The sequence below is a fragment of the Mchenga conophoros genome, linkage group LG19 (assembly GCF_057382185.1).
Source record: "Mchenga conophoros isolate Kocher_MC1m ecotype Shallow Benthic linkage group LG19, M_conophoros_male_GT1.1, whole genome shotgun sequence".
Taxonomy (NCBI): domain Eukaryota; kingdom Metazoa; phylum Chordata; class Actinopteri; order Cichliformes; family Cichlidae; genus Mchenga; species Mchenga conophoros.
In genome coordinates this window covers 25,854,559-25,867,178 of record NC_140544.1, presented here as the reverse complement: position 1 = coordinate 25,867,178, position 12,620 = coordinate 25,854,559, and the positions used below count along the sequence as shown (strand labels likewise).

General features: G+C 39.8%; 2 protein-coding genes across 2 annotated transcripts; both read left to right on the top strand.

Annotated features, from left to right (window-relative positions):
• The first annotated feature begins 644 nt into the window (after positions 1-644).
• Positions 645-3,415, top strand: LOC146552392 (procathepsin L-like). The gene is made up of 9 exons (XM_085258152.1): positions 645-701; positions 976-1,080; positions 1,319-1,461; positions 1,597-1,794; positions 1,885-2,076; positions 2,411-2,576; positions 2,684-2,789; positions 2,965-3,068; positions 3,240-3,415. The coding sequence occupies exons 2-8, from the start codon at positions 981-983 to the stop codon at positions 3,062-3,064; spliced, it is 1,005 nt and encodes a 334-aa protein (XP_085114278.1). The 5' UTR covers positions 645-701; positions 976-980; the 3' UTR covers positions 3,065-3,068; positions 3,240-3,415.
• Positions 3,416-5,952: 2,537 nt separating this feature from the next.
• LOC146552391 (cathepsin L-like peptidase) lies at positions 5,953-10,643 on the top strand. Its single transcript, XM_085258151.1, has 8 exons — positions 5,953-6,092; positions 6,330-6,434; positions 6,625-6,767; positions 6,915-7,112; positions 7,209-7,400; positions 9,605-9,770; positions 9,885-9,990; positions 10,166-10,643. Exons 2-8 carry the CDS (start codon positions 6,335-6,337, stop codon positions 10,263-10,265), a joined length of 1,005 nt encoding a protein of 334 aa, XP_085114277.1. The 5' UTR covers positions 5,953-6,092; positions 6,330-6,334; the 3' UTR covers positions 10,266-10,643.
• The last annotated feature ends 1,977 nt before the right edge of the window (positions 10,644-12,620 follow it).

Sequence of the window (12,620 nt, the reverse complement as noted above, 5' to 3'; positions counted from 1 at the left end):
TTAAAGAAGAAAAAAGATGGGGTAACACTTCAAATAAATCCTGATCATTCATGTAACTCATTAAACAACATTCACTGAGTGGGTGTTAGCTGAGGTGCCACCTACAATTTCAAGAAATAAAAGCACCTCTATGAGGACTTTGCATATTTTCCAGAATGATGTAATCTGTTTCTTCTTAAGGTTTCAGCTCGCAGGTGGATGACACATTAGCACACACGCTGTGTTGTTTCTGTACGTCTGCTTTGTTTTTGTTCTGCTGTTGTTCGTTTTGGAGACTTCCCATCTCTTTGTGGTGGGAAACAGATTACAATAACACATACAGACATATGGTGTTTGTTGAACGTGAATCCATAAGACTAAACCAAAACTGATCATGCCCTCAAAAACACCCATAAAACCAAAGAAAAAAGCAGTAAACAGGATTCGTGACAGTAACATTCGGTGTTTTTGCTGAGGTTGACTAAAATATTTCCTCAAAACAGTGTCATTGTGCGATCCTCCTCTTAATGTATAACTCCACCTTTGTCTGTTTCAATGATTGACTTTCATGTGCCATATTTTTTGTGACCTGCTGACAGCCACCTGACTGGAATACTGTAGTCATAACTGTAGCTGGCTATATAAGAACTCCTCAGACAGCTCTACAACACCCACAGGTGCTTCTACCTCAGTCTTCAGCACATACACTGACATCGAGCCAGGTGAGTAGCTACAGCACAGACTACTGCACACACAGACTACACTTTTTAGTGACAGAATGATGAAAGAGTCATTCATTTGAGAAAGAATAGAAAGGAGAGATGAAACAGAAAGTTAAAGAAACCAGGACGTAGAGCGGATACTGTGGTAGTGTGGAAGTGACATCCAACATCACGATAGAGAGTATTTTAAAGCTGATGTGACAGGCATCAGAAACAAGCTGTCTGGTTTTCTGCACACCACACAGGATCTGTGTCTTTTTCTGCTTGTGTCCAGTCAAGATGAAGTTGCTGCTTGTTGTTGCTGCTGTTCTGGCTGTGGCCAGCTGTGCCAGCATCTCTCTGGAAGATCTGGAGTTTCATGCCTGGAAACTCAAGTTTGGTGAGACAGCAGACTCTTCCTCTCCTATTTGTTTGAGCTTTTTGTCAAATGATATTCATCATGTTTCGTGGTCTTAAAGGAACCCTTAAATTTGGCCTTGCTCACGCTCACATGCTTGTAAAACATTATAAGACTAGAATAAAGGAAAATCTCTTACTGGAAATTAGATTGTTAATATTTAAGGATTCATCCTGGTTCCTTCATTCTCTTTCTGACAATTGTTTTTTCAAAATGGCAGAAAGATCCTACCACTCTCCATCAGAGGAGGCTCACCGGAGGCAGATCTGGCTCAACAACCGCAAATTTGTGCTTGTACACAACATCTTGGCAGACCAGGGTTTGAAGTCCTACCGCCTCGGCATGACCTACTTTGCTGACATGGTATGTTTGTATGTCTGTTTAGGTTTTTATGTGTAGGTCATCAGCATTTTTCACTGCAATTAGCAGAGAACGACACAGAGAATAGCATTTTGGATAACAACCCAATAAGCCCAGAATTATGTTCTTCTTCATCAGGAAAATGAAGAGTACAAGCGAGTGATTTCCCAGGGCTGCCTTCACTCCTTCAATGCTTCTCTGCCTCACCGTGGCTCTACCTTCTTCACACTACCTGAAGGTACTGATCTGCCCGACACTGTTGACTGGAGAGATAAGGGATATGTCACTGATGTCAAGGATCAGAAGCAGTGTGGTTCCTGCTGGGCCTTCAGTGCAGTGAGTACATATAACGTAGTCTTCTCTATTATTGTAAAGCAGGAAACTTTGCTCGACTGTTGGCTTCAAACTGACTGACGCTTGTTGCAGACTGGCTCACTGGAGGGTCAGCACTTCAGGAAGACAGGAAAGCTGGTGTCTCTGAGCGAGCAGCAGCTGGTCGACTGCTCGGGAGACTATGGCAACATGGGCTGCATGGGAGGGCTGATGGACTACGCCTTCCAGTACATCCAAGCAAATGGAGGGATTGACACTGAGGAGTCCTACCCTTATGAGGCCGAGGTAATAAAAGAGTGGAGAATAATGTGCTTATTATAATGTTATAATGTTATTGTTCATCACTTGACTGTCATTATCTTGACAAATGACAGAGTTGGAGATGAAAAGACAATTATTCATGATAGACTTGCAAGCAACTGGTGTACTTTACTGCCACCTTGTGGAAAAACACTATATATCTAGTGGCTCAGCAAATCTGTTCAAGTCCAGTTTATTGACTAGTTTTAAATCTATATTTAAAACTATAGTACTTGGTAAATGCTCTGATCTCTTATATCTTTGCAATATACTTGGAAAATGTGTGAGTGAATAATTTGCATATTTTTTTCTCGACTAGAATGGAAAATGCCGTTATAATCCTGATAATATTGGAGCCACATCCACCGGCTATACTGATGTGAGTCAAGGCGATGAAGACGCCCTGAAAGAGGCTGTGGCCACCATCGGACCCGTTTCTGTGGGCATTGATGCTTCTCAGATGTCATTTCAGCTCTACGAATCAGGTAAAACACTATGAAAGAGCCAAATAAAAATCTTATATAGAGAAAGAAATGTGAAGATTTGCTTATTGATTTTTAAACCTCTCAGTCTAAATTATATGTATTTCTAGGAGTGTACAATGAGCCCCAGTGCAGCAGCTCAGAGTTGGACCATGGTGTGCTGGCTGTGGGTTATGGTACTGAGGACGGAAATGACTACTGGCTGGTCAAGAACAGGTAAATGATTTCATGTGATGCTCATATTTTAATTCATGTTCTTGACTTCTTCTAATAGTTACTGAGGGCTGATACACAACTGAATAAAGGCATCTTATACATGTAGATTAATATGTCTCTTCATTCAGTTACATATTAATCTGCTAAATGTTTATTAATTTGTTTCTTTCTGCAGCTGGGGTCTTGAATGGGGAGACAAGGGATACATTAAGATGAGCAGGAACAAATCCAACCAGTGTGGGATTGCTACTGCAGCAAGCTACCCTCTGGTCTGAAGAGGTCAGAAGAAACTTAAACTACTTTTTCTTTCTAGCTCTACTAAGATTTTTTTTTTTAACAATTTCATTAACAATTCCTTTTAAACATATCAAACCTATGATCATGTGCACAGATTAATATAAAAATATTTGTGCATCCCACAGTTTATTGACTGATTGATTACATTTGCAGGTTTCCTCAGTGAGGCGGAGATCAGTGGCATGTAATCAACATTAATTTTATTTTTATTATTTCATTTTTTTTTCAGGGTAAAGAGTCACCCTTTGCCCTGGTTTATGTTTAATAGAAAGGTATATAAAATTGTAAATAAATATAAATAAATAAAATATTTCACAGTGATTTAAACATTTGTTTGTGCGTTTCTCTTTGTTGGGGGTGTTTGGCTTTGTAACCATTCAGTGGTTTATCCAGACAGAGATATTCAACCTCAGTGGGATTTTTTTTTGTCCCGCCACACAATTTTAAATCATACAGAAAGTGTGTGAAGTCTGGTAGCCTTAATCTAGCATACAGCTCAGCTAACCAACTGATCACATGCCATCCAGCATCAGCTCATGGACACCACAGCACCAGCTCCTCCTCAGAAACAGTGTGGCTCCTGGTGGGCCTTCATTGCACTCACACTGTTCTGTAACATACTGTTCAAGTTAATTCAGATATATTTATATACTTCCAAATAGCCAAATCAGTAAACATCCCGTGGACTTAGAGAGAAAACCATAACAGGATGCAGCCTTTATACAGGCTGCATCCTGTCAGGGTTTCTGGGTCTTTGACCCAGTATTCTTAGTTCATGTTCACTGTTTATCTACTGCCTGTTCCACTTCCTGTTTTATTGTGTTAGCCTTGGTCTGTGTGCATTATGTTCAGTCCTTTTCCCATTATCATTAGTTCATTATGTTCAGCTGTGTACTCACCGGTCTCTCATTATCATCCTTATCACCAGTCCGTGTATTTAAGCCCTCTGTTCTACCCATTCAATGTCGGGTCATTAATGATGTATGTCTGATGTCAATGTCGTCTGTATGTCCAGTCAGTCAGTCAGTCCTTTGTTCGTTCAGTCAGCCAGCCATTTCCTCCCTCTGTACTGTTTGCTCACTCCTTCGGCAATAAACATCCACCTTCACCTACCTGCCTGTGAGTCCAGCGTTTGGGTCCTCCTTCTCTCATCCACGACACTGCCCTTGACACATCCATAGTGTTTAGAAGCAAAAAATTACATTCTCCTCTCTGGTTTCTCCTGTCTTTGATCTTGTTTTGATCTTTTTTTATTTTAAATAACATTTCTTGCTTTATCTTTTCAGAAACAGCTTTACTTTCTTGGGCATTCTGTAGTTGGTGAAAATGTATCTCCATCCATCCAGCCGTCTTCTTCCGCTTATCCGGGGCCGGGTCGCAGGGGAAAGGGAGCCCAGACCTCCCTTTCCCCTTCCACCTCCTCCAGCTTGTCTGGGTGCTTTTAAATAAAATTTCTTCTTCTTCTTCTTCTTCTTCTTCTTCTTCTTCTTCTTCTTCTTCTTCAGCATGCTGCAAAAAAAAAAACCCTCTGCACTCTACGTCATCCGGCAATATATCAATCCAGACAGTAACGCTTGAACGAAGCTCTTTACCCTCAAAATACGGAGCGCCAACTCGATTATGAACACATTTTCATTGTGTGTGTGTAAAAAAAAAAAAAAAAAAAACTTCTGCAGACTCTAAGCTACTTGGCTGACCACAAGTGGTGCTCTCACTCCTTTATGCATTCCAAGGAAGAGGGAGGAAGTTACAAACCGATCATACCACACACATCACGAGCCTCGCTATGAAACCTAATGGAACAATAGGTATCCTGTTTTGTACCCTTGGCGTTATTAGTGCCTGTAAAGGGAGTTGTCTTCTCCAGCTGCTGTGGCTGAAATAAGTTCATTTAGTTTTAGAAACTTTCACTGAACAGTCAGCTACAATGTCACAACTAAGCATATGCATAAGCACTTTAATACTTTAAATGTAAATAATAAAATTTTCTATTACACTCCCTTTTCCCGTCACTCGTGAACAAGACCCCAATATACTTAAACTCCTCCACTTGGAGCAGGAACTCGTCCCTGACCCAGAGTGGGCACTCCACCCTTTTCTGGCTGAGGACCATGGCCTCAGACATGGAGGTGCTGATTCTCATTCCCACCTCTTCACACTCTGTGAACTGTCCCAGTGCGAGCTGGAGGCCATCGCCTGTTGAAGCCAACAGATCCACATCATCTGCAAAAAGCAGAGATGAGATTCTGAGACCACCCAAGTGAAAGCCTTCCGCCACTTGGCTAGGCCTAGAAAGTCCATAAAAATTACAAACAGGATCGGTGACAAAGGGAAGCCCTGGCAGACTCCCTCACCCACCGGAAACGAGTCTGACTTATTGTCAGCTATGTGGACCAAGCTCCTGCAATGGTTGTACAAGAATCGAATGGCCCGTAGCAATGGGCAAGACACCCCATACTCCTGAAGCACCTCCCACAGGACACTCCGAGGGACATGGTCGAATGCCTTCGAGTCCAAAAAGCACATGTAGACTTGGTTGGGCAAACTCCCATGCACCTGCAAGTATCCTTAAGAGGATAAAGAGCTGGTCCGGTGTTCCATGACCAGGACGAGAACTGTATTGTTCCTCCTGTAGCAGAGGTTCGACTAACGGACTGGACTCTTTCTTAGTCTGGAGTTTATCTCAGATTCATTAATTAAATGAAGTTAAGGACAGAGAAAAGAATGTTACTCAACCAGTGAACCTCCAGTGAACAACTGTGGGGGCGGGTAAAAAAGTCACACTTCCTCTTTGGAACACTGCCAAACAAATTGTGTTGACTCTTAATGCTAAGCTCCACCTTTTTATGTTTCAGTGCATTACATTCTTTTGCTTTGTTTGCACACTTCTGTCCTGACTTGACTGGAATACAGCAGTTATAACTGTAGTCAGCTATAGAGGAACTCGTCTCTGACACAGACGTACATCAGTCACAAGTGGTTCGTCTATAGCGGACACTGAGACAGGTAAGCAGCTACAGCACTGATAGACACATAGATGAGTGTAAATACACTTTTCAGTAACATGCTGATGGAAAAAAACCTGAGAATCATTCATTTGAGGAAGAATTGGAAGGTGAAATACAAAACTCAAAGAAAATGGGCAGAGTAGATACTGTGATTCTATGAAAGTGACAGAAGATATTATGATAGAAAACATTTTAAAACTGAAAAACATCTGTGTCTTTTTCTGCTTGTGTTCAGTCAAGATGAAGTTGCTGCTTGTTGTTGCTGCTGTTCTGGCTGTATCCAGCTGTGCCAGCATCTCTCTGGAAGATCTGGAGTTTCACGCCTGGAAACTCAAGTTTGGTGAGACAGCAGACTCTTTTAGTCTTTTTGTTTCTGTTGATCCTTGGGAAGACTTGGAAAGAAATGTGAGCTCACCCTAATATGTTAAAATTGTGTAAAAAGGGAAATTTCGTAGCAGATTATTTCTTACATTCATTACCAATGTATTTTCTTTTGTTCTGTTTTCACTATTTCCTTTTCCAACTGGTAGATAAGTCATATGACTCTGAATCAGATGAGGCTCAAAGGAAGCAGATCTGGCTCAACAACCGCAAACATGTGCTAGTGCACAACATCTTGGCAGACCAGGGTTTGAAGTCCTACCGCCTTGGGATGACCCAATTTGCTGATATGGTATGTGCAAAAAAAGACGTGTCATTCAGATTTTACTCCTCACCATTTACAATTTCACAAAGACTTTTTTTTGTAATGCATATATGCATGTAAGAATGCATAGAAACTTTTAAATAAAAACCCCATGAACTCTGTTCCTCTTCTCAGGAAAATGAAGAGTACAAACGACTGGTTTCCCGGGGCTGCCTTCACTCTTTCAATTCTTCTCTACCTCGCCGCGGCTCTACCTTCTTCCGACTACGTGAAGGTACTGATCTACCCGACACTGTTGACTGGAGAGATAAGGGATATGTCACCGATGTCGAGAATCAAATGCAATGTGGCTCCTGCTGGGCCTTCAGTGCAGTAAGTAGAAATAACTTTCTGTTCTTTATTTTTGTAACATGGCAAACTTTGCTCGGCTGTGGTCTGGTTTCAAACTCACTCTTTTTGTTTTTTCAGACTGGCTCACTGGAGGGTCAGCACTTCAGGAAAACAGGAAAGCTGGTGTCTCTGAGTAAGCAGCAGTTGGTCGACTGCTCTGGAGAGTTTGGCAACTATGGCTGCAATGGAGGCCTGATGGATTCTGCTTTCCAGTACATCCAAGCAGCTGGAGGGATTGACACTGAGGAGTCCTACCCTTATGAGGCCGAGGTAAATAGACTGCAATATGTCAAAAACATGTCACACCTGATTCCTTTTAAATCATGATCTTTGAATTTATACAAGCCTCAGCACTTTGCCATCTCACTATCATCAGCTTAAATTCTAATTCAAATTCAAATTTTATTTGTCACGTACACAGTCATACACAGTACGATATGTAGTGAAATGCTTGGACAACTGCTCGTGACCTAAAGAAAACAAAAAAGGAAAGGCTATGAATAAGATAGGAAATAAATATGAAAAATTAAAAAGGGTAAATTTAACTAGGAAGGAATAAAATATAAATTAAGGTTTAAAATGAAATAACTGTACAACACAAATTAGAATGAAGGGTAAATTTAACTGGGAAGGAATAAGATAAAATATATAAATTAAAGTTGAAAATAAAATAACTGTACAACAAAATACACAATATAGAACTATATAAGAATGTATGAAGAAATCTAAATCTAAATAAATATATACACAATAACAGCAGCTGTACAAGTATTAACCGGAAATGAAGAATATAGTGACCAGTGTTGTGCAAAAAAACAATGTGTGCAAAAACAATGTCCAGAAAGTCCAGTGTGTGTGTAAGAACCATATGTGTGGGTCAGTACTGTGTGGTGGTGTGATTGAGAGACCGTATCGCCTGCGGGAAGAAGCTCCTCCTCAGTCTCTCTGTGTTGGTCTTCAGGGAGCGGAATCGCTTTCCTGACCTCAGCAGAGAGAACAGTCTGTTGTTGGGATGGCTGAGGTCCTTCACGATCTTATAGCTTAATAGCTTTAGTGAAAATTACTGATGATATTCTAATACATTCAGATAAATGTCCTGCTCAACAGCTTTTGATACTGTTGAACATGCTACCCTTATTAGCAGCCTCCACAAATGCGTTGTCATCTCTGGTACTGCTCTCAAATGGTTTTCATCATACTTATCAAACAGATAATTCAGAATTCATATAAATCAATGCATGTCCTCATCTGCACCTGCCCCAGTGCTTCTTTATATATGTTACCCCTGGGCCAGCTAAACAATGGTTTTAAAGGAATCTTCATTCACTTCTATGCAGATGACACATATTTTTCTGTCAAGCCCAACAACCTCAGTAGCCCCTCCTCCCACAATGGATTTTTCTGTGCCCTAACTAATTAGGATATTCAAATATCCTAATATCTCAGTCCTGAAACTGAGGTTCTAGTGCTCAGCCCACTAAGGACGATAGTCAGTACATTAGCCCCCTTGCCAAACATTTCAAATCATCTGCTAAAACCCTCGGTGTCACTTTTGATCATCACTTGAATTTCAAAACTCATATCTAAAAGGTTACCCAGTTTTGTTTCCTTCATCTGAAAAATATTGTGAAACTCCAACCTTTACTGCCAGTCAATCATTTTGAACTTTTAGTATGCACTCTAATTTACAACTTTAACACTTTTCACATGCATTTCTCAGTCCTCCTTAACTAGTCTCCAATTAGTTAAGAACACAGCTGCAAGGCTGCCAACTAAAACTAGCTGTCAGTAACATATTACACCTATCCTTGCATCCCTTCACTGGCTTCAAGTAAAATTCAGAATCCACTTTAAAATTCTGTTATTAACATAAAAGGCTCTACGTGGACAGGCTCCTGTGTATTTAGCTGAGCTTCTAGCACCTTATCAATGCAGCCAGCCTCTCTGATTGTCTAACCTCCCTCGCTCTGGAGAGGTGATTGTGCTTTTGAGGTTTTACTGCCCAAATTCTGGACCAGCCTTCCTCAATCAATTAGGTTGGTTATTTGTTTGAAGCGAATGCTGAAAACTCATTTCTATTGGTTAGTGTTTCCTTAATCCATTCCCCTTCAATTTTGGCCATAGTTTGAATCAATACAAGTATGTATATGTGTATGTAGGAATGAAGGTCTGTCGGTATGACTGACCATGTGACTGTTTATGTGTCTGTATGTTTTAACACGCACACTTGTCTTCAACGTGCACCTTTTATTTGAACTGTGAAGCCCTTTGTAACTCTGTGTTTTGAAAACTGAATAAATAAATAAAGTTATTATTATTATTTCAATAAGGAGAGATTATTAGACGGAACTGAACATCATTTATTGATATACAGAATTCAGTTATTTGGCTGTTAGACTCTGATCAACATCACATTTTTTATATGCTGTGTTGCGATCAACGCGAGAAATTATAACATATTTCCTCTGTATTAGGATGGAGATTGCCGTTACAACCCTAAATCTACAGGTGCTACATGCACTGGCTATGTTGATGTGCAACCAGCTAATGAAGAAACCCTGAAAGAAGCTGTGGCTACCATCGGACCAATATCAGTGGCCATTGATGCTTCTCGTCCGTCTTTTCTGCTCTATGAATCAGGTGCAGTCATTGAAACATAATTGAAAGTACCAAGAAAATTGTCTTAAAATTGAAAAAGAAATGGGAATAGTTTTGTTCTTTACATCTATCAGTTTAATTGACATGTGTTTGCAGGACTTTATGATGAGCCCGACTGCAGCAGCACAATGTTGACCCATGGTGTGCTGGCTGTGGGTTATGGTACTGAAAATGGACATGACTACTGGCTGGTCAAGAACAGGTAAATACCCACATGCGATGGTTATATTTAAATTTATATTTGATACACAGATACATAAAAACTTTTTTTATGGATTAACAATTGGATCATCATGTCTCTACATGTTATTGAACTGCTAGTGTGAACACAGCCCACTTTTAGCTGTTAAATGTTGTTAATTTCTTTCTTCCTGTAGCTTTGGTGTTGGATGGGGGGAGAAAGGATACATTAAGATGAGCAGGAACAAATCCAACCAGTGTGGGATTGCTAGTGCAGCAAGCTACCCTCTGGTCTGAAGAGGTGGGAAGAAACATTAGAGTTTAATGAAATGACATCATAAAGACTGCAAATACATGAAATATAAATAAATAAATAAACAAATTGTTTCACATTGACATTTAATAAAAGTAATTGTGTTTATTTCACTGTGTTGGTAGTGTATGGCTTAATAACCAAGAAGTATTTTTTAGCATTTAAACTTTGGTCTGTTGATCAGTCCACTATGCTCAGCACCAGTGGGATTTCTATTTTTTTTTTATACTTCTGTGTTCCCCAAAGAAAAAAGTTGACTGGTGATCCGTCCCTGGCTTTTCCTGTACAGCCACCATGAGAAATATAATGTATTTGTTTTATTTTGTATTTGTGCCCTGTAATAAAGCAGTAGCTTGCAAAAAGGCTGAGTAATGCACCTTCATCCATTCCTTTTTGTAACAAAAGTTAGCACAAGTCAGAGATCAATCCTGATAGGATTTGCAATCATGGTTTTTAGTTAGATAGACTATTGTGAGAGGAATGACGGACCCGACCACATACTTGCACTTTCCAGCACGCTTCTTTATTCAGTTGTCGTTTCTTCAACTCATGTCTTTTTCACAGCTTTTCAGCTGCGTCCTACACACAACAACAACCTCAGGTCCCGACATGTTTAATATAGGGGAGGCGTGATGAGCTGATTGACCTCAGGTATGTCAGTCTCCCCCGCAGCCATGTCACGGACCATGCCCCACCACAACTGCCAATGCTGTTTTCACCATTAGGCAGAAGTACGGATACTTCTGTTAAAAAATACTGGTAAAAGCTGAAGTACTGATTTAACTTCTTTACAGGTTCTGAAACTTCTTCAAAATAAGAAAGCAAAAAGTATATCTTTTGAGTATTTTTTTATGTAATAAAAGAGAATTGTGCTGCTGCAGTTGGTTCAATTGATGCAGTAAAATGATATTAGTGCAAGGAAATATAAATGTTATTTCATTCCATATTTTGATTCTAATGAATGTACTCAGGTTATATCAATTATGTAGAATACAAACACAGAAAAAGAGGGGGAATTAAAAACAAAAAACAGCTCTATCTGTTGCCTACATTACAGAGGCTAATTTTGCACACATAAACAAGAAAATTTGTACAGTTAGGGGTTAATGTGAGGTTGTAGAGAGATGGAAAGTAATCAGAATTGACGAGATCCACTGCCAGAAGGCAAAAATCCAGACACTGAGAATAGCTAGAAATTCCTGGAACGGGAACGGGAACCACAAAGAAGTTGCTATTATTAGTCAGTCAACTGAATGGGTAGAACAAGATCTGGGTGATCAAAACCTACGCCCTGCCAGTTGTCAGATACCCTCTACAGTAATCACCTGGCCAAAGGAGGAGATAGAAGCCACAGATGTGAGGACAAGGAAGCTCCTAAACAGAAGAAAGGTGGCTGAGGATTGGTGAGTGTCAGATACACTGTCCAGGATGAAACAACAAAGATCCATGAGATGTACACTGACTGTGTGCTTAGTAAACACCTCAGGCATCAGAAACCTGAGAAAGAAGAAGACTAAGAACAGATTCTCTACACAGATGAAGCAAACTCTATGTCAGAGTAATGTCACATACACGTAATTTGTTGGACAGACGCACAATTCATCTGGTTTTGTCCATCCATATCATTTTAAATCAAACACTCAAAATGCGACTGAAGTGCAGACTTTTACCTTTAATTCAATGAGTTTAAGAAACATTTGATATTTGACAAGTCATTGACAAAGAGTTATGTCGCCAGATGACGTAGGTCATTTGATATGTGCAGAAAAATCCCAGATCATAATCTTTGACTCTACAGGTCTTCATAACAAATGACTATTGTTATCTTGCCTAATAGCAGTTGGAGATGAAAATCAAATCATTCAGCTAGTGTTGCTGTATACCAACAGTTGCCTAACAGAAAGAAATCAGCAGAAGTAACCTCTGGGACTGATGTCAGACTGCCTGAACCGGTTTGTGATGATGGGAAATAATCACGAGTCATACACCTGAGGAAGGATTTTCTGCTCACAAAAACAAATCTAAGGTCAAAGTCAGGTTGCGACTTGTTAATTAAACAACTTGATTTACAACTGTGCTTCATGTAGTAGATTCAGTATCTGTCCACTTGCTTGTTTGAGTTGCTTTATTTTATTTGTAGTTTTTCAGACAAATCAATTAAAAATATTTCTCAAAGACAAGCTGAGTTTTTATACCTATTATGTATAAGAACTCAGTGTCTTTATATATACCACAAGACATAATACAGTTGGCTTAAACAATTCAAAATGAACATTTTATGTTGTTCAAAAAGTTTGAAATGTGGACACATACTGACTGCTTCTGTGGCTTTTAGCAAG